General features: G+C 37.8%; 2 protein-coding genes across 5 annotated transcripts in view; one reads left to right on the top strand and one right to left on the bottom strand.

The window, feature by feature from the left end:
- Positions 1-984: 984 nt before the first annotated feature.
- LOC115210875 (mariner Mos1 transposase) overlaps positions 985-20,984 on the top strand; it is a 229,504-nt gene continuing 209,504 nt past the window's right edge. The window contains exon 1 of one of the 4 annotated variants that reach the window (XM_036501800.1): positions 985-1,203. The gene's annotated coding sequence lies outside the window, so the exon portion shown is untranslated. Of the gene's footprint in view, positions 1,204-6,085; positions 6,205-7,005; positions 7,820-20,984 lie in introns of those variants that run through there. The other 3 variants (XM_036501799.1, XM_036501802.1, XM_036501803.1) reach the window with 3 other exon arrangements.
- LOC115210920 (saccharopine dehydrogenase-like oxidoreductase) lies at positions 3,489-5,003 on the bottom strand. The gene has a single exon (XM_029779705.2). The coding sequence runs from the start codon at positions 4,804-4,806 to the stop codon at positions 3,511-3,513; it is 1,296 nt and encodes a 431-aa protein (XP_029635565.1). The 5' UTR covers positions 4,807-5,003; the 3' UTR covers positions 3,489-3,510.

Below are 20,984 nucleotides of genomic sequence, written 5' to 3' on the forward strand. Positions count from 1 at the left end.
GATATATTCTTTACTCTTTTACTTGTTTCAGTCATTTGACTGCGGCCATGCTGGAGCACCACCTTTAGTTGAGCAACTCGACCCCAGGACTTATTCTTTTGTAAGCCCAGTACTTATTCTATCGGTCTCTTTTTGCTGAACTGCTAAGTAACGGGGACAAACACACCAGCATCGGTTGTCAAGCAATGCTAGGGGGACAAACACACACACATATATATATATGTACGACAGGCTTCTTTCAGTTTCCGTCTACCAAATCCACTCACAAGGCTTTGGTCAGCCCGAGGCTATAGTAGCAGACACCTGTCCAAGGTGCCACGCAGTGGGACTGAACCCGGATCCATGTGGTTGGTAAACAAGCTACTTACCACACAGCCACTCCTGTGCCTATATGGTCAGTTTAAATTCTAAAGGGTTAATTCTTGCATGAATAAATTTTTTTAAAGTACTACCATCTTCACACACACACATCAATACTATTGCAGCACACATTTTATACCCTAATACTTTTTTTTCAAATGTTATCACTGCACTGGAAATTTAGAACAATATTTAACCAACTCAGGGAAACTAGGCAACAACAATAAAGCATGAATCTCTAAATTTGTAATTCATTTGAAAAGCTTTTTTTTGAAATGGATAAACTCACTTGACAATGAACAAAGACATTTTAATCATTTTTTTTTTTTTAGCCAAGAGTAAATTTCTACTCTGATTCACAAAAAAATTACAATAGTTTGACTACTCAGGACATATCTTTAAATTATTTATTCATAGGAGGGACAGTACTTTTTGTAGGCCCTTCCAAATCAGATTATGTTCCGTTTGAACTAATGTATAGGAACTGAGGAATAGAATAAAATATTTAGTATGAGGTGAGGTATGGTTGGGCGAGAACAGGATAAGATGAGAAGAGACAAGTACTTCATGCTAGTAATAATATACAGCATGTTAGCTCAGAGGAGCAGTGGTTTTACAGTAGGGTTTGAGGAAAGAAATGACATGTTGACTGCGAGTTGCAACATGTTTGGTGATGGAGACTGTCCACTAGCCTTCGTTTATTTGGATGAAGTCTTAAGATGTTTCTGCGTGTATAACATCAGTACTATAACAGATATGCAAACAATACTATATGGTTACGAGAACATCAACTGATCGGGTACGGAATATTTTCCGACTTGGAAAAGAAAAATCTAGTCTTAGGTATGTAGTATTTTCAATGTTATCCGTGACGTTGCGACTGGATGAGAAACTGAGGCTTAGCATACGTAGTGACTCACCAATATATAGTTAGCATTTGTGTGTGTTTCACAGGAGATTAAATATTCAAAAGGAAAAGCTAACACATTTCAATAATTTATTAGATTTTGTTATACATTTATATAAAAAGCTTAGACTGAGCAAAACCCTTCCATATATGTTGGCATATTAGGAAAAGAAAGTAATCCTTTATTTTGAGTAGGGTTTTTTTTTTGGTACAATAATCACCATTGAAATAAGCTTTTAGATTTTGCAAAATAAATAACATAGTATATATATTTTCATTTAAAGTAATTGCAAAAATGTTTTATAATAAACAGTTGAAACAAAACAGCTGAAAGTAGAAAAACTTGGTAATGAATACAGATTTTAATTTTTGGATAAAATAACAGAATTTAAAACGCGTTTACAGTTTATATATTTGCAAAGAAACAGTATGACAGTATGTTATATTGAAACAAAAGTGATTAAAATTCTAATAGTGAATATATACGAAGAAGAAAAATAACGGGACAATTTTTTTTTCATTTTTGCAATCAACAAGGAAGCGAAATCTAAGGCACAATTCTGGTGATTATCTCTCTCTTTGAAAGAAACTTTCTCTAGACATGTGAACAGTCTTTCAGACAGTTGTAAAAAATATTTAAGAGGCGAAGAGGCCTTAACATATTTGAGTTATTCGTATAATACAAAAATCTGACTTGTTTGAGTTTGTTACTTTAGTATATTAGATATGATGAGCAGAAATTCTTATAATACTTCAACATTAAAGATCCAAAGATAACAGATTGTTGAAGCATATTTACTAGGTTTTATCTCTCGAACTTCCAAAATGAACGAGGGCGTTAACAATTTAATTCATTCTTTCACAAAAAAAGAGTGAAACAATAATATAAATGGAACATTAATGCCGAAACTTCGAACAGGGAATACAAAGATTAAAATAGTTTAATTCCACAAGTTCAATTAGGGCAGACATATAAAAACAAATTTACTTTAAAACTATTTCCACTTCTTTTGCTCCGTTTTCTTTCCATCTACTACTGTTGGTTTACGAAATAGTTGGAGTTTACTATAAAGATTTCAGTCGTACAAACAGGTGATCAAACGTATTCCAGCTTTCGCCATCCCATTTTTTTTCATGAGAGAGGGGGGTGTCTGGAACAGTTATCTGAATGCGGTCCTTCCAGCGGAATGAAAGTTGAGGGGAATTTGGCTGCTATGTCTTGTAAGTCGGCCACGTAGAGTTCCTCTCAGGTTATTTATAGAAAATATAAAGCCTGGCTGGCTGTCTGTCATTTTCCTTATCTCCACCCCCACCTTATTAACTTAAGTCCAAGTAAAAGTGGTTTGTAGTAAGTGGGTGTAATGTCAGTATAACCTAGTCGTATTCGACTAAAGTTTTCATTTCAGTACGCAGCTAAAATTAGGCGTAAACAATCAGCCTATATACGTTGCATGCTACGTATTTAATCAATATCAGAATGCTTGTACGTTTAACCATTGAGAAACCCAAATCCAGGTAAACGGGCCAGACAGAGATTTTGCTAACAATTTCATAAATTACACAAGTTGAAAACATTCATTTAAATGAAAATACAAGTAGCCAATACTTAAAAGAATTGGCGAGATAAAAATAAATTAAGAAATAAAATGCAGGAAATAAGTTCAGTAACCTTAAAATGAAATAGTTTAGTATTGATAAAGGAAAGTTATAACCAGGTGTGATTATTGATCGAATGGCTACAAAGGCTGGATTGATATTGGTGAAAGAGATTTACAGTCGCCGGCCACCTGATAATTCAGAAAGTGTAACAATCAAAGCAGCTGATATATGCATATTTAATACATACATGAGAAATTTAACTGAATAGCTCTGAAAACTCCTAAACACAAAATACGGGTAGAATTTATACTGGAGTCAAAAGAAGTTTTAAACACTTCCTAAGTGTTAATGACTATTTAATAATGTTATTAAAAACAAGTTCCATTCTTATATATATATATATATATAATATATATATATATATATATATATAGAGAGAGAGAGAGAGAGGGGGGGAAGAAAGAGTTTATTCATTTCAAACAAAAACAAATCAATTTTGTGAACAAGCACCCACCATACACACACACACATACATACATACATACACAAACATCCAACTAACCCTAATTTTTTATGATGGCTGCTAAAGTTGCCGTAGAGAAGAAATAAATGCCATTAAAAAAAAAATGCAAAGAAAGAGTTATTTAATTATCTCCAGCAGCGGGACTCGTCTCGTCGGCAGACACAGTTTGAAATTTTACATTCCGTTTGCAAAGTCTCTCTACTAGAGAGGTGTTAGCAAAAGCAGATGCTGGGGTGAAAACCCCTCCACTGTTAGGCATCTTCTGGTTTTCTTCCAGGATAACAATAGCTGCTTGAGTGACACAAATGGCGGTAGTAAGGTAACCAGGATCAGGTCCATTGATCTTCGTAACAATAGGTTTATTTGGCAAATCACTGTGGGTATCGGTTAATTCTTTAACCCGGCTTGGATAACCATTGCCACAAAATTTAAGAGAAAATGAACATTTTTCTAGTTCTTGCTTAGTTGGTCCGCCTTTTTTAACAAGACCGCCACTGAAAAAAGTCGGGAAAGCCAAGAGCAACTTCCTTCCAAGAGAGAACCTTGATAGAAAACTTAGGCAGAGACCAGAAAAAAACATGAGGATAAAGAAGATAAGTGACTCATTGCAAAAATAAAAGGCATACTGAGTTGGTCGTTTCTTTTCCTGATCTTGGAGAAATCTCTGGGAGCGATAAGCGACAGACTTGTAGGCATCGGGCCAGACACTGCAATATTTGGAGCTATCTTTATCGTAAAACAAACCACTTTTAGGCTTTACCACGTGTTGAAACTCATAGTTTTTCGTTGTAAATAAAGATTTTCTTATTGCTCCGAGTTCATTCCTGTGCTGGTACCCATATACTTGGCATTCAAATGTAGGCAGTCCTACTTTCACCGGTCCATCGACAGAAAGATAAGCTTCTACGTTATTAAGATCACCATTAAATTGCTGCGAAGTATACATAATACCTATGTCAATAGGTAGGCAGCGGAAAGCACAGGAACCCACAATATAAACATCATTTTCCTGAGCAGGACCGTTATATTGAAGTTGTGCTTTTTCCAGAAACAAAGGTTCTCCAGAAACGTCAACATGATGTGTTTTACATTCGATACAGGCTTCTAAAACTTTTAGGCCATGGTAAACAAAAGGGCCACAGCAGTTAATAAGGCACTTGGCTTTTGTACACATTTCCAAAAGAGATTCATAGTTCTGGGAATCCGCAATTAAGATCTGTATGTCGGAATAATCCTGGCCTGTGGAATTTGTAACGTCCGACAGGACTGTCTCTAATTTTTTCATATTTCTTCCTGCAATTGCCCATTTGATGTTGTGTTCATTGGCAACCCGACTGAGTTCTTCTATAACAAATTTGCCAGTGAAACCACTCGCTCCAAAAATCACAATATCAAACTCCTTGTCTTTCGCTGCCATTTTCCTTTGTTCTCAGACACAAAACAACACAACAAATATATATAAATATCTGTTATTATACTGGTTTAGCAACAGCCCTGCTGGGTGCCAGCTGTCTGTAACTACGAGTAGGTCGCTGATATAAGTCTACTGGACAAGCAGCAGCTAACGGGGTTTGTTTATATTTCAACCTCCTGGGTTAGATAACTCTTGCTTTACTGGTTTCTGGTAGGAGGAAGGGAGGAGTGACGTCGCTTGTTGAGTTCATGTGAGAGGGGAAGGTAAAAAGAATAGAAGTAATATAGGAGAGGGAGATAAAGAGAGATAGATAGATAGATAGAATGTGAGTAACGCACGAGAGAGAAAGGAGAAGAAATTCTGACGGAGGGGGAGGGGTGTTGAAGAGTAAGAGAAAGAATAAGGAAGTGTGAGAGAGGGAGATACAGAGAGATAGATAGAATGTGAGCAACGCACGAGAGAGAAAAGAGAAGAAATTCTGACGGAGGGGTGTTGAAGAGTAAGGAAGTGCCAGAGAGGGAGATAAAGAGAGATAGATAGAATGTGAGCAATGCACGAGAGAGAAAGGAGAAGAAATTCTGACGGAGGGAGGGATGTTGAAGAGTAAGAGAAAGAGTAAGGAAGTGCCAGAGAGGGAGATAAAGAGAGATAGATAGAATGTGAGCAACGCACGAGAGAGAAAGGATAAGAAATTCTGACGGAGGGAGGGGTGTTGAAGAGTAAGAGAAAGAGTAAGGAAGTGCCAGAGAGGGAGATAAAGAGAGATAGATAGAATGTGAGCAACGCACGAGAGAGAAAGGAGAAGAAATTCTGACGGAGGGAGGGATATTGAAGAGTAAGGAAGTGCGAGAGAGGGTGATAAAGAGAGATAGATAGAATGTGAGCAACGCACGAGAGAGAAAGGAGAAGAAATTCTGACGGAGGGAGGGGTGTTGAAGAGTAAGGAAGTGCCAGAGAGGGAGATAAAGACAGATAGATAGAATGTGAGTAATGCACGAGAGAGAAAGGAGAAGAAATTCTGACGGAGGGAGGGATGTTGAAGAGTAAGAGAAAGAGTAAGGAAGTGCCAGAGAGGGAGATAAAGAGAGATAGATAGAATGTGAGTAATGCACAAGAGAGAAAGGAGAAGAAATTCTGAAGGAGGGAAGGATGTTGAAGAGTAAGAGAAAGAGTAAGGAAGTGCCAGAGAGGGAGATAAAGAGAGATAGATAGAATGTGAGCAACGCACGAGAGAGAAAGGATAAGAAATTCTGAAGGAGGGGAGAGGGTGTTGAAGAGTAAGAGAAAGAGTAAGGAAGTCTGAGAGAGAAAGACGTAAGTTAATTTGTCAGATTTGTTATATCATAATTGAAAAAGGTTGTAATTTGAACTCGACCATGATATAATAACAAATTAGAAATGGTATGAACCAGTATTTGAAAATGTAATTTTACGTTTTTGATAGACTATTGAGTCGTTTCTTAAAACATTAGGAGTCGCTTTATTATTATTATTATTATTTTTTAGAGTTTCTTTTCTCTCGTAACTTTTCCACTTGTTTTTCTTGCAAAGATTCCTCTAATGGAAATTTCAAATTTTATTGTACGAAAACTTTATTTGAAAAACTAGCAGTATCGCCCGGCGTTGCTCGGGTTTGTAAGGGAAATAACTATATAAGCATTTTTAGAGAGTTATAGCCAAAAAATAGCAAAAACATGCATTAAAAATGGAAAAAAAATTATGGTAAATTTTTTTTAAATCGTTGACTCATCGTAGACATTTTTAGAGAGTTACTTCCCTTATATAATAGCGAAAAAATGCATTAAAATGGAAAAAAATGATGGTAAATTTTTTTAAATCGTAGACTCATCGTAGACATTTTTAGAGAGTTACTTCCCTTATATAATAGCGAAAAAATGCATTAAAATGGAAAAAAATGATGGTAAATTTTTTTAAATCGTAGACTCATCGTAGACATTTTTAGAGAGTTACTTCCCTTATATAATAGCGAAAAAATGCATTAAAATGGAAAAAAAATTATGGTAAATTTTTTTAAATCGTAGACTCATCGTAGACGCGCGCTAATACCCAGAAGGGCTCGATATGAATCACGACTATAAGATACCCGGTTTTGGTTAAACTGCACCGCAAAATGTGGGAGTAGTTAGGAATCTAAATCGTTGGAAACAGACACACAACTTCACTTTTATATATAAAGATATTAACAGTGTATATAAAATGATAGCTTCCAACGGAAACTGAAACCTCTTTGAAGCATATTATGCTTTCTAAATATTTAAAAATTCAAGGAACATTTTAGAGAATGTTTTCTAATAGAAATTTTCATATTATCTTCGGAAGTAAAGCAGCAAAATATTACTCCGCGGAAACTAATGATACATCAATAAAAATTTGATAAATTTTAAAAGTTTGTGATGTTATAGTCTTCCGTGTTACTGTTACGATTTAGTTTCTTCTCGAAGTTCTTTCACTAAATCGTATAACCTAAAACAAACTTTTCATCACATTTTCCTCCCGCGCACAACATGAATCACAAGACTACATTTCTCAGTGTGTGTGATTGATATTGAATTGATCCTAGTTTATGACTGGCACTTATTGACTTCAGAGAAATGTTGGCAGAAGTTGAACTTAGAAGATAGGACAGAACTGAATACCATATTTAGTGTGGTACTTGACCCATTCAGCCTATTTTCTATACTTATGTATATCAGTCAATTGTCGAGCTGCAGAAACTTGGTTGAAAGTTCATTTTTCACCAAGGCATCATGTCCTTGACCAATATACGTCACTCACAATTACAAAGTTTACCTTTCTGTAAATAAGTAATGAAAACGCATTTCAAATTGAAATAAAAAAGGAAATTATGAAATAGTTATTACATTAGTTAATCTTTAACTCAAATCTTCTTGTGGGCCAATAAAGAGTAAAAAAAACCAAAACCATTTCAATCGTTCTTTCAAAGTTTTTTGTATTTATGTAGTGGTTAATAATTGCATTTCTGCGGTCAAAAGATGTAAGTTGATGGAGGTCTTTTAGTCATCAGATTTAGTTCTGTTAACATTTTGTAATGATAAGAACACACCCTTTTGTGTTTGCGAAATTGAGTATTCAGAATCAAATGTCTGAGATGAATTCCTGACTGAAATATTTATGTCTACTTGGCATTGTGTTCGTTATTAGGTGCCTTCTTCCTAAATATATTATTGTCTGTTTTATTTTATAGATATTCCATAAAAATTGAGATTTGAATTTAATAGTTAATAATATATAGCACGTTTGTATATGACACAAATATAATATAAAACCACATTAAAATACAGATCCAAAACCGACGAAAACACAAACATGAGCGAAAAGAGAAAAAGAAATTAAGAAAAAAATTGTCCTAGATCAAAGATTAGTAATGATTAAAGATCGAAATGTTTATAAACAGATATTTTAAATATATATTCTTAAAAGGAGACTGACAGAATTAAGGGTCACACTAAAGTGTCCCCCACTCCCCAAAAAATAGTGCAATAGGTGTACCACAACATGTAGTAAACGAATACATAAAATAAAAAAAAAGGGCGCTGTCAAAGTGGGGGGGGGGTCGGAAAATTCACATCGGGAATGTTCCGAGTATTCTCACCACTTCCCCGTCCGTCGGCGAATTTTTTTTTTTTCATATTCGTTTACTATATATTCTTTTACACCTAGTACACTATTTTCTTTTTCAGTTTTTGTGACGGGGGTTGTGTGGGGTGCGGACTCGGATAATCCACACGATCCAGTAACCCCCACTTCGACACCCGGTCATAAAAATGAAATAAAAATAGTGGGAATTTTCTGAGTCCTCTCCCCCCGTCCCCCGTTTACCAGCTCGCATTTTTTTTCCCATATTCGTTTACTACATGTTGTTTTACACCTTTTATTTCTCTTTTCTCTTTCTCTTTTCCTTGTTTCAGTCATTTTGACTGCGGCCATGCTGGAGCACCGCCTTTAATCGAGCAACTCGACCCCGGGACTTATTCTTTTGTAAGCCCAGTACTTATTCTATCGCTCTCTTTTGTCGAACCGCTAAGTAACGGGGACATAAACACACCACCATCGGTTGTCAAACAATGCTAGGGGGACAAACACACACACACACAAACATACACACACACATATATATATACATATATACGACGGGCTTCTTTCAGTTTCCGTCTACCAAATCCACTCACAAGGCTTTGGTCAGCCCGAGGCTATAGTAGAAGACACTTGCCCAAGGTGCCACGCAGTGGGACTGAACCCGGAACCATTATACTATTTTTTTTTTTCATTTTTGTGACCGGGTGTCGAAGTGGGGTTACTGGATCGTGTGAATTATCAGAGTCAGCACCCCACCCACTCCCCGTCACAAAAATAATGAAAAAAAAATTGATAAATAGTGTACTATGTGTAAAATAATGTGTAGTAAACGAATGAATATGAAGAGAAACAAATTTCGCCGACGGGCGGGGAAGTGGTGAGAGGACTCGGAACATTCCTAATATGAATTTTCCGAGTCCTCTTCCCCGCCTCCCGTTTGCCAGCGTGCATTTTTTTTTCATATTCGTTTACTACATGTTGTGGTACACCTATTGCACTATTTTTTTTCTCGGGTCAAACACTTACCTTTTATGTATGAGAACAAAAAAGGCATAAAAACTTTATGCACCATGCAGTTAATGTTATAAGAATTATTTATTAATTGTTTTCATTTTGTTGTTTTACAATTATTCTTCCAGTCAATTGGAACAAATGTTTTTATGACTGCATGCCCACCTGCATCACTCAACTTTGCATCTTGATGGAACCTGTTGTCACAAAGGCAAACAGAGTTATGTACCTTAGCTAGGTTGGGTATAGTTATATAAATGTCGATATTATTCATGAATATTACTGTTAGTTATAGTAATTTTAATTTACTGGTAAGATTACTATAACTATGTCGTCAGTTGTTCAGTACCTTGGCCACACAACAATTGTGTTTCATGTAACAATACATTGTCAAGAGACAGAAATTACATTCAATTTCGTTATGGGAGAGAAAAGCACACAAATATCTCAAAAACTTGTGTTTCAGTTCCTGAAGCTGTTGGAGCCCTGCATAATTCACAGGTCATTCATTAACTTGGAATATTGAGTTCAAATTTTGATATGAATGTTACCTAAAGAAAAATTATTTCTTTCAGTTTGGTGTGTCCTATGAAGATGAAATATTTCACTTGGCACTTAGGTACTTGTGTGAAAACCTAATGGATTACAAAACTAGGCATAGAAGTAACCATCTAATTTAATATCTCTTTGTTTGGATAATGTGTAGCGATTTAATATATATCATTTATTGCAGATCTTGATAAAAAAAAAATTGTAAATGATCAATTCTTTTCAAACTTACTTTATCTTATAATATCACTGTATCAACCAGTTTATCAGATGTTGTTATATACCGCTGGTCACAGTGTGCTTTCTCACATTGTTGTAGCTTTTGAATGATACCATCCACTACCTAGGTGAACAGGCCAACATTCCCCTCCAACAGAATGCCGGTCCATCATGGGGTTACAGCTGAGTGAACTGGAGCAACATGAAATAAAATGTTTTGCCTAGAAATGCAACACGTCACCTATCTGGGAATCAGATCACAATCTTGTGATTGTGAGTGTAACCCTAAAAACTAAGGTGTCACCTTCATATCTTGTAATATCTAACATTAAGAACATGTGATCTAGTAATAATTTATTTGCTGATTTAAAATTTTTCAGTTTTAAACACCTTATGGCTCTATATCAGTACTTTCCAAGCGCTGGACTGGCGTCCGTGTTGGTGACATGTAGAAAGCACCAACCGATCGTGGCCGTTTGCCAGCCTCTTCTGGCCCCTGTGCCGGTGGCATGTAAAAAGTGCCCACTACACTCACGGAGTGGTTGGCGTTAGGAAGGGCATCCAGCTGTAGAAACTGCCAGATCAGACTGGAGCCTGGTGCAGCCTCCTGGCTTCCAAGACCCCAGTCGAACCGTCCAACCCATGCTAGCATGGAAAACGGACGTTAAACGATGATGATGATGATTTTCTCCCAGGTCCCACTATAACTTTCCAGAAAAATGTATGCCCCAACTTTATTTCTAATATTTTATCACAATTATTCAACACTAAAGAATCTACCAATAACTCTTTTATTAAGTACTGAGTATAAAAAGTAATACATTATTGACTAAGAAAAAGAAAGTGAATCATTTTAATGAGCATCTTGTGCCTAACAACTATGGCACCATGCCCTATCACAATTTTCCCAGGCTCCACATTGAGAATCACTGCTCTATATAAAGTGTAGAATCACTTTAATGAGCATCTTGTGCCTGACAGCTATGGCACCATGCCCCACCACAATTTTCCCAGGCTCCATCGGTGGGGGCGTATGCCTCACATTGAAAATCATTCTCTATACAAAGTGTAAGATATCTACATTCCTTTGTAAATTCTGTGTTCACCTGCAATTTCAACAAAACAAAAACCTTAACGAATTCAAACTGAATATTAACTCTACAAATCCCCACAGGTTTTCCTCCAACAAACACACACGGACATACACATCTGCACATAGGGGTAACCTTAAAATGCTACGAGATTTGTCTCGCCACTTCAGACTAAGGGCATCCAGTCGTAGAAACCATACCAAATCAAACTGGAGTCTGGTGTGGTCCTTCAGCTTGCCAGCCCTGGTCAAAACGTCCAACCCATGCCAGCATGGACAACGGACATTAAATGATGATGATAATGATGATAAGAATGATGATGATGAGTATCTTAAAACAAAACATTATTGAAATCAGAAAAATTCAAAGCTTATCTTTTCGATGGAATAAACTCACTGCAATATTTTTTCATCGTTTGTCTTTTACTCATTTCAGTCATTATACTGCAGCCAAGTTGGGCACCATTTTGAAGGACCAACTCAAACAAATTCACCCAAGTACTTATTTTTAAAGCTTGGTACTTATCCTCTTTTACCAAAGTGCTAAGTTGCAGGGACATAAACAAACCAACATCAATTGTCAAGTGGTGGTAGGACAAACATCACACTAAAAGAAAGATACACATAGATATATGCATATATATATGTATATGTATGTATGTATATACACACACACACACATATATATATATATATATGCATACACACATATATAAGAAGCCTATCATGTGTGTGTATAAATATATATATATATCGTGCCGGTGGCACATAAAAGCACCCACTACAGTCTCGGAGTGGTTGGCATTAGGAAGGACATCCAGCTGTAGAAACTCTGGCAGATCAGACTGGAGCCTGGTGCAACCATCTGGCTCACCAGTCCCCAGTCAAACCGTCCAACCCATGCCAGCATGGAAAGCGGATGTTAAACGATGATGATATATAAACACACACACACACACACAGAATGGGCTTCTTTCAGTTTCCATTGGCCAGATTCACTCACAGGGCTTTTGTCAATTTGAGGCTATAGTAGTAGACACTTGCCCAAGGTGCCACACAATGGGACTGAAACCAAGACCACATGGCTAGAAAGCAATCTTCTCAGCCACACTGCTACACCTACACTTATGATGCATAATAGATGAACTCATTAGTGATAACCTTAATTTGTCTTCTAGTTTAACACAACCACCTGATTCTTCAGTGGCTTTAGCAGAATCAAATTCTGTTGCAAACATTTGACCCCAGGATTCTGGTTTATGAATAATGCAATATTTTGATGTATTGCTTCTTCTTTTTCTTCCAACAGTCTTAGAGACCCCACAAGGGTCATGAGCATAACTGTTTCTTCTGTGACTAAGCCATCAAAAATAAAACTATAGTCATATAGCAGCACATTTCAATTAAAGAACTGCATGCACATACACATTAGCCTGCAGCCTCCTACCTCGTAGCTATTTATCGCAAGCACTGTTACAGACATATGTTCCATTTCCTGCTAGATCATCCTACCATGGCTTTGTTCTCATTCAACGCAGCAGTTGCAGGCTGGAAGAGATATCTTGGCAGGCCCTGTACTAGAGGGCTGGACATCATTAAGGAAGATCTCCAGAGGCTTGACATTGCCTTGGAGGACGCAGAGGGGCTGGCATGGGAACACCAGCGATGGGAACACTGGTGAGCCAGGTCAACTCTACACATGATGACATCTCTGGGACCACTAACCTGGGATGACCCCCACCCTATCAAGCAAGAACATGAAGCAAGCAGCCATATGGCATACAGAATGACTTAGACAACTGGTTCCAGTTACTTTCTAGAGAAGTATCCACCATAAACACTTAGATATTTCATTTGAGGGCATGACTGACTGAGTGTATTAGATACAAGACAAGTGTTAGGAGCTTGGTAGGTCATATCCTTGTCACTAAGTATTACTTTGTGTTCATGTTCATAACATTTAACTTCCAAATGATTCATTGTAGCTAACTGTGAATAGGTATCTCAAGATAAGCAAAAACTTACCACTCTGAACAGAGTCAGCATCCATGAAGTGGATAAGTGATTTGTTACCTTGTAACCTAAGTTTCACTCCTTCTGTGGGTAACAGCTTGGAAAGAAATGTATTCTAGCAGGCTTATTGTCCAAAGTATATATTACATAAAGATAAAGTCTTTGCTATAAGGAAATTTAGTTACACTCACCACTATTTAACAAATATTGCACAGAAAATATTTCTTAAACATTTTCTACAAATTTACTAGGCTCAAATTGTAAATGAGCTGATTTGTAAACATTCTAAAGTTTGAAGCGTGTGTGTGTCAAAGAGAGAGACAGACAGATGGACAGAGAAATGTCAAATGTTTAATACTTCCCGTGCCGGTGGCATGTAAAAGCACCATCTGCTTGCATGCGTTGCCAGCCTCGCCTGGCCCCCGTGCCGGTGGCACGTAAAAGCACCATCCGTTCGTGTCCGTTGCCAGCCTCGCCTGGCCCCCGTGCCGGTGGCACGTAAAAGCACCATCCGTTCGTGGCCGTTTGCCAGCTCCGTCTGGCACCTGTGCGGGTGGCACATAAAAAGCACCCACTACACTCACGGAGTGGTTGGCGTTAGGAAGGGCATCCAGCCGTAGAAACACTGCCAGATCTGACTGGGCCTGATGCGGCCTTCCGGCTTCATAGACCCCAGTTGAACCGTCCAACCCATGCTAGCATGGAAAACAGACGCTAAATGATGATGATGATGATGATGATCTACATATATATATACACACATACACAAATATATATACATATATATCGCGTGATCACATAACTAACCAGACTGTCATGTTGTTACACATTGCTGGTTACAATGCACCGCCCAGTCAGGGAATCAAACCCAGGATCTCATGAATGTGAGTGCAACAGCCTAATCATTGGACCACATACCTTCACTGTATACATATACATACATATATATATATACATACATATACATATATATGTATGCATACATATGTGTGCATATATCCATCTATCTATCTATCTACACACACACACACACACACACATATATATATATGCTTAAGAGGAATTAGTTGCTGTGTGATGACAAAGGACTCAAGAAGACCCTTACTCTGCAGCAGAAGTGTTAAGACCTGATGATGTAAAGCACTCATGGTGGTGTCACATAAGAGCACCTATGCAGTGCCATGTAAAAGCACCCATGTGGTGCCACGTAAAAGCACCCTCTATAAAGCAGTTGGAATTAGGAAGGGCATCTATGTCAAAATAGACAGTTAAGCTTGCTACAGTCCTCTGGCTTAGCACCTCTTGTCAAACTGTCCAACACATGACAGCATGAAAGAAGTTCTCAAACAGTGGTGGGGACAAACACACACACACAAAGACACACATACATACATATATATATCACGTGACCGACCAGACCATCAGATGTTGCTACACATCGCTGGTCACAATGCGTTCGCATTGTTTTAGCTGGCTAAGCGAGCAGGCCAACGAACGAAAGAGTGAGAGAAAGAGTGGTGAAAGAGTACAGCAGGGATCACCACCCCCTGCCGGAGCCTCATGGAGCTTTTGGGTGTTTTCGCTCAATAAACACACACAACGCCCGGTCTGGAAATCGAAACCGCGATCCTACGACCGCGAGTCCGCTGCCCTAACCACTGGGCCATTGCGCCTCCACACACATATATATATATAGTAGAAGACACTTGCTCAAAGTGCCATGCATCTTCTTACTACACAGCCATGCCTAGAAAAAAATGAGTGTAAATTTTGTTGTAAAAATGACAATGACTATAAGTTGATTTGAATTAAACTCTCATCAGAATGGAAGTAAAAATATACACATTGGATGTGAGAGTTGTAACTGTCCATATTAGAAGGGAATTGAAAAATATCCTTGATGGAAGGAACTGTGAGGACATCCATGTCAAAAGTAGGAATGGGAATATTCTTGTCAGAAAATAAATAGGTTATAAAGGTGTCATTTTACCATATAAAGAGCCATTGGTATGTTGTCCTATAAATAGGTGTCATGGGAGGTATGGCCCATTACTATATAATTAACAAAGGAATGTATTGTTATTATGTTGTGATATTTAGCCCTAGGTCATTCCTGATTGAGTTAGCCAATCTAACGTTACCTGCTGTTTTTTCCAGACACGTTATGTTGTGTCTGATAGCTCACCCTTCAAGAAATAACAACCAAAAATCCTCAAATTACACCCTGCAATCTTAAAAAGGAAGGATACATTGGACATAGGTCATCATTACAATCCAGCTTGGCAACCTATATGCAACACTTGCTAGAAATACTGCCTCATTTTCTCCAAATCACATTCTTCCATCTTAAAAAAAAAGGACATTTTGAGGAAGCGTAGTAGATACATTTGTGCCTTTTTAAAAAAAATGAAAAAGATAGATGGAATAAAATGGTTGGGTGTGATTTATAAAAAATTTGGCTGCTATTTCTAGCAGATATTTTGTTGACCTGTAAAGACATTGATTGTTGTTGTATGACACTATGTAAGCTTTGATTGAGCAGAAATACTTCTAATGCAAGGCAGCAAGCTGGCAGAAACATTAGCATATTGGGTGAAATGCTTTGTGGTATTTCATCTGTCTTTACATTCTGAGTTCAAATTCCACCAAGGTTGACTTTGCCTTTCATCCTTTCGGGGTCAATAAATTAAGTACCAGTTGTGTACTGGGATCGATCTAATCAACTGGCCCCCTCCCCCAAAATTTCGGGCCTTGTGCCTAGAGTAGAAAAGAAATACTTCTAATGCATTCTGCCTTCTTTAAAATTGTTGTGATTTGAGGAATATTTGACTGCTATTTCTAGCAGGCTGGGTAACCACACCAAAGCTGCCTTTGTTGGCTCATGATGATGACAGTTATGCTGTATGGTGGTAAGGGTAGATAATAAAGAATGAAAATGTGAAAACTGGGAATTATAAATATGGGTGCAGAGAGAGAGAGAAAGATAGATGTGTTAGAGAAATATGTTATTTATGACATCGTTCGTGCGTTTGTACTAGATTTAAGGTTTTAGGGTTAGGGTTGTCATAAATAACAGTGACAAACAAAATATACACCGCCGGAAGTTCTTGTTGACAAACAACAGCAGTAATTTTATTCAGCTGAATACATGTCATTGATTGGTTGAAATTACCGAAATATGAGAACTTTAAGGTGAAATATCTTTGTAAATATAAGTTTTTCTCAAATATGCTAAGAGTAAAACATATTTTATATGACACATTCTACCAGTGTCCAAAGTTTGAAAGTGTTTAGTTACAAAAAATTATTTTTTAACCCTTTAGTGTTCAGATTATTCTATCAAACATAATGCTTATTGATTCACATTGATTTGAATTAATCATGCATTATCTCATATCTTCAAGATCTTGATGGTGTAATTACTTAATGTAGAATAACATTGTAGGGTAGGTGTGAGAGCCTGGATCTGGTCAGTTTTGAACATAAAACAGATTAAATATTTTGGCCAGATATGGCCGGTTTAAATACTAAAGGGTTAAATCTGTAGGTCAAAAGGTAAAGATCCCAAAATGTTTAAGACTACAGTAAATTCCAACATGATTGCATATTGTCATTATTTACTTCATCTGTCTGTCGATAATTGGTTTATCAATGACAGGATAATTAGTTTATCAATGACAGGATAGAGTATCTCAGGGATAATTAGTTTCTCCTTTGTATAAGGGTTGTGTCACACATCTATCATTCCCAACACCCTCTCATATCCGCCTTCATGGCCCACTCATTATAACCACTCTTTGTATCTCTGCATCTCCCTCACCATTACTCCTACACCTTGCACATCTTCCCCTTAATTTCTCATCTACTTCCCTTCCTGAATCACTTTTATCCCTCTCATGTTACCCACTCTTCATTCTCTTATTTCCCAAACAGCGCTTTGAGCCTCATCACCTCTCCTCCCATTTCTGACCATCTGCTACTCTCTCCTCACCACTAATAACCACCATCTCCTGTTCTTTCCAGTTATTCCCCCACACCACTTCTATTTAATGGTTTCAAAGTTTGGCACAAGCCTAGCAATTTTAGAGCAAGGGGCTAGTCAATAACATTGATCCCACTGCTCAACTAGTTCTCATTTTCTCAACCCCACCTCTGGCCCCTGTGCTGGTGGCACATTAAAGCACCCACTACACTCTTGGAGTGGTTGGCATTAGGAAGGGCATCCAGCTGTAGAAACTCTACAAGATCAAGATTGGAGCCTGGTGCAGCTATCTGGTTCGTCACTCAACCCCACCTCTGGCCCCTGTGCTGGTGGCACATTAAAGCACCCACTACACTCTTGGAGTGGTTGGCGTTAGGAAGGGCATCCAGCTGTAGAAACTCTACCAGATCAAGATTGGAGCCTGGTGCAGCCATCTGGTTCGCCAGTCCTCAGTTAAATCATTCAACCCATGCTAGCATGGAAAGCGGACATTAAATAATGATGATGATGATGATGAATGTAGTGTATGTAAGTCTATGTTGCAGGAAAAGCAACATTGGAAACTCTAGAGGATTGTATTTCTTGCAAGTGGGAAAATACTGAAAGAAGTAGTTAGTGTGCAGTCTGGAAAGTGAGACACAGTGGCAGTGGATAGAGAGAGTATGAGCTAGCTTGTTCAGAAATGCAGATTGTTGTGGTAGTGATAGAAGCTAAGAGAGAAACCATGTAACCCAGAGTCTGTGATAGCAGCATGATCTGGAAATGTATTCCAGACAGCCAAGGGAACTGAGGCAAACTAAAATGTTCTGTCTGCGAACAAGTATCCCAATAACCAACCCACTGAATCATCTCACCTCTGTGTCTGCAGTGTTGTACAACTGATTAGATAAACATGAATATTAGCTCTATGATTCATGACCAAATCAGACATCGATGATAAGGATTGAAGAAAAAGAAAAAAGAAATGGTATTCAATAGGTCATCAGTAAAGTTTGATGAAAGGTTAAATCTATATATATAATACAAGCACTTTACCATAATTTTATTTTAAAATTCACTCTTGAACTCAAAAGCTGTCAGTCAACTGATAAAATGAAATAAAATATATTTTTTGTCTAAATGCCATACTTTCTTGATATAGAAATGTGACCTTCTGATCTTAATGAAAGATAACAGTTAACATTATTAAGAATAAAGGAATTGTGAGATTTTGAAAATTAAATTATTGATTTGTTCTTGCTTTTGCACAAGATCATGAATTGATAGTGAAAGTGAATGGAATTGCGAGACGCCTTCAAGAACAAGCCAGTCTTTGTTCTATGTTATACAGTATTTACTGGAATGCTTTAATATCGGTTTTAAATTTTGACACAAAGCCAGAAAATTTGGGGGACAAGGTTAGTCAATTATGTCGACTTCAGTGCTCAACTGGTACTTATTTTGTCAACCGTGAAAGGATGAAAATCAACCCTGGCAGCATTTGAACTCAAAACATAAAGATAAATGAAAAGCTGCTCAGCATTTTGCCCAGTGTGCTAACAATTCTGCCATCTTAAGGAATATTCTAATCTTGGTTTCAAATTTTGGCACAAGACCAGCATGTTCAGGGGATAGAGTAAATCAATTACATCAACCCCAGTTCTCAACTGGTACTTTTCTTATCGACCATGAAATAAGAGATAGAGGGGCAGAATACAATGTCTTCTACATTGTAAGAAGGAGCCCATATAGAGGTGGGTTTAGGGTGGCAAGCTGGCAGAACCATTAGCATGCCGGGAAAAAAAGCTTAGCGGTATGTCGCTTGTCAAGGCGGCAAGTTGGCAGAAACGTTAGCATGCCGGGCGATATGCTTAGCCGTATTTCGTCTGCTGTTACGTTCTGAGTTCAAATTCCACCGAGGTTGACTTTGCCTTTCATCTTTTCGGGGTCGATAAATTAAGTACCAGTTACGCACTGGGGTTGATATAATCGACTTAATCCGTTTGTTTGTCCTCTCTGTGTTTTGCCCCTTGCGGGTAGTAAAGAAATAGGTATGTCACTTGTCTTTATAAATTCAACCTCGGAATTTGAATTCAGAACATAAAGAAGGACAAAATGCCTCTAAGCATTTTCCTCAGCATGTTTTCAATTCTGCTAGCTTTCTGCCTTAAGGAATTGAATGTTTTAATATTAAAAGTATGTCTAAGGCATCAAGCTAGTAGAATCATTATTATGTCAGCCAAAATCGTTAGTAACATTTTGTCCATCTTCACATTCTGAGTTCAAATTCCACCAAAGTCAACTTTGTCTTTCATCTTTTCGGAGTCAATAAAATAAGTACCAGTTGAGGACTGGTTTTGATGTAATTAACTTGTCCCCTTTCCTGATCTTGATGGTATTGTGTCAAAATTTGAAACCAATATTAAAAGTGTGCAGGGTGATATTCTGGCAGGATTGTTAGAGTATCAGTTAGAGCCTTTATAATATTTCTTCTGCTTCTTTATGCTCTGAGTTCAAATCTCACCAAGGTTAACTTTGCTCTTCTACCTTCTGAGGTTGATATAATTCAGTGTCCTCTACCTTGAAATTCTTGCCCTGCATTTTATAAGAAACCAATATTAAAAACATGTAGCAACAACAGAGCTGAGGTTAAAAGTACCACAGTTGAACACTGCATACTAAATACTTATAATGTAGGGTCTTGTGCAAGCAGTATAAGAAAAATTTCAATTCAATGAAATTAGCAGAGAAAATCCCTACCAAGGAGTTTTGAAAATGTAAAAATAATAAGCAGGGGTCATCATCATCATCGTTTAATGTCCGTTTTCCATGCTAGCATGGGTTGGGCGGTTCGACTGGGGTCTGGGAAGCCAGGAGGCTGCACCAGGCCCCAGTCTGATCCAGCAATGTTTCTACAGCTGGATGCCCTTCCTAATGCCAACCACTCCATGAGTATAGTGAGTGCTTTTTACGTGCCACCAGCACAGGGGCTAGTGGGGGGCTGGCAACGGCCATGATCAGTTGGTGCTTTTTACGTGCCACCGGCATGAAAGCCAGTCAAAGCGGCGCTGGTATCAGCCATGTTCCGATGGTGCTTTTTACATGCCACCAGCACAGGTATCACAACTACAATTTCCATTTGATTTTTATTTTGATGTTGATGTACCTGACTCAATAGGTCTCCTCAAGCATAGCAGGTCACCCTACGATCCAAGGTAAACACAGCCGGCCATCCTGCGATCCAAGGTACTTTGGATGGGCTGGAGCTGGTATGTGAAGCTGGTGCAGGAAACAGCCATGAACTCACGTTATTTGTCGGGTCTTCAGAGTCACAGCATATCTCCAGAGTTCTTGATCTTTTGTCATTGCCTCTGTGAGGCCCAATGTTCGAAGGTCATGCTTGACCACGAATAATATCAGTCAGCTGAAGTTTTTGGAAAATTCTGAATAATACTGGCCTCAATTCTTCTCAGCCATGTTTATGTACATAGTAAATAATGTTCTAACAAGTGTATAACACCAAACCCCAGCTATTTGTTATTTTTTATCTTTTGGTATAAAATTGTTGAGTTTTCCTATGACTCTGTACGGGACTTGTTCAACCTTTTTCTAGCGAAAGGTCTTACATAACATTGCTTCATTGTAAATCAGGCCACACCACTAAGATAAATTAACAGTCATTGTATATAGTACATAGTACGATATATATTACACTAGCAG

This window comes from Octopus sinensis, linkage group LG4 (genome assembly GCF_006345805.1).
Source record: "Octopus sinensis linkage group LG4, ASM634580v1, whole genome shotgun sequence".
NCBI classification, from domain to species: Eukaryota; Metazoa; Mollusca; class Cephalopoda; order Octopoda; family Octopodidae; genus Octopus; species Octopus sinensis.

Coding starts and splice junctions, on each gene's coding strand:
- LOC115210920 (XM_029779705.2), bottom strand. CDS start 4,806: ATGGCAGCGAAAGACAAGGAGTTTGATATTGTGATTTTTGGAGCGAGT.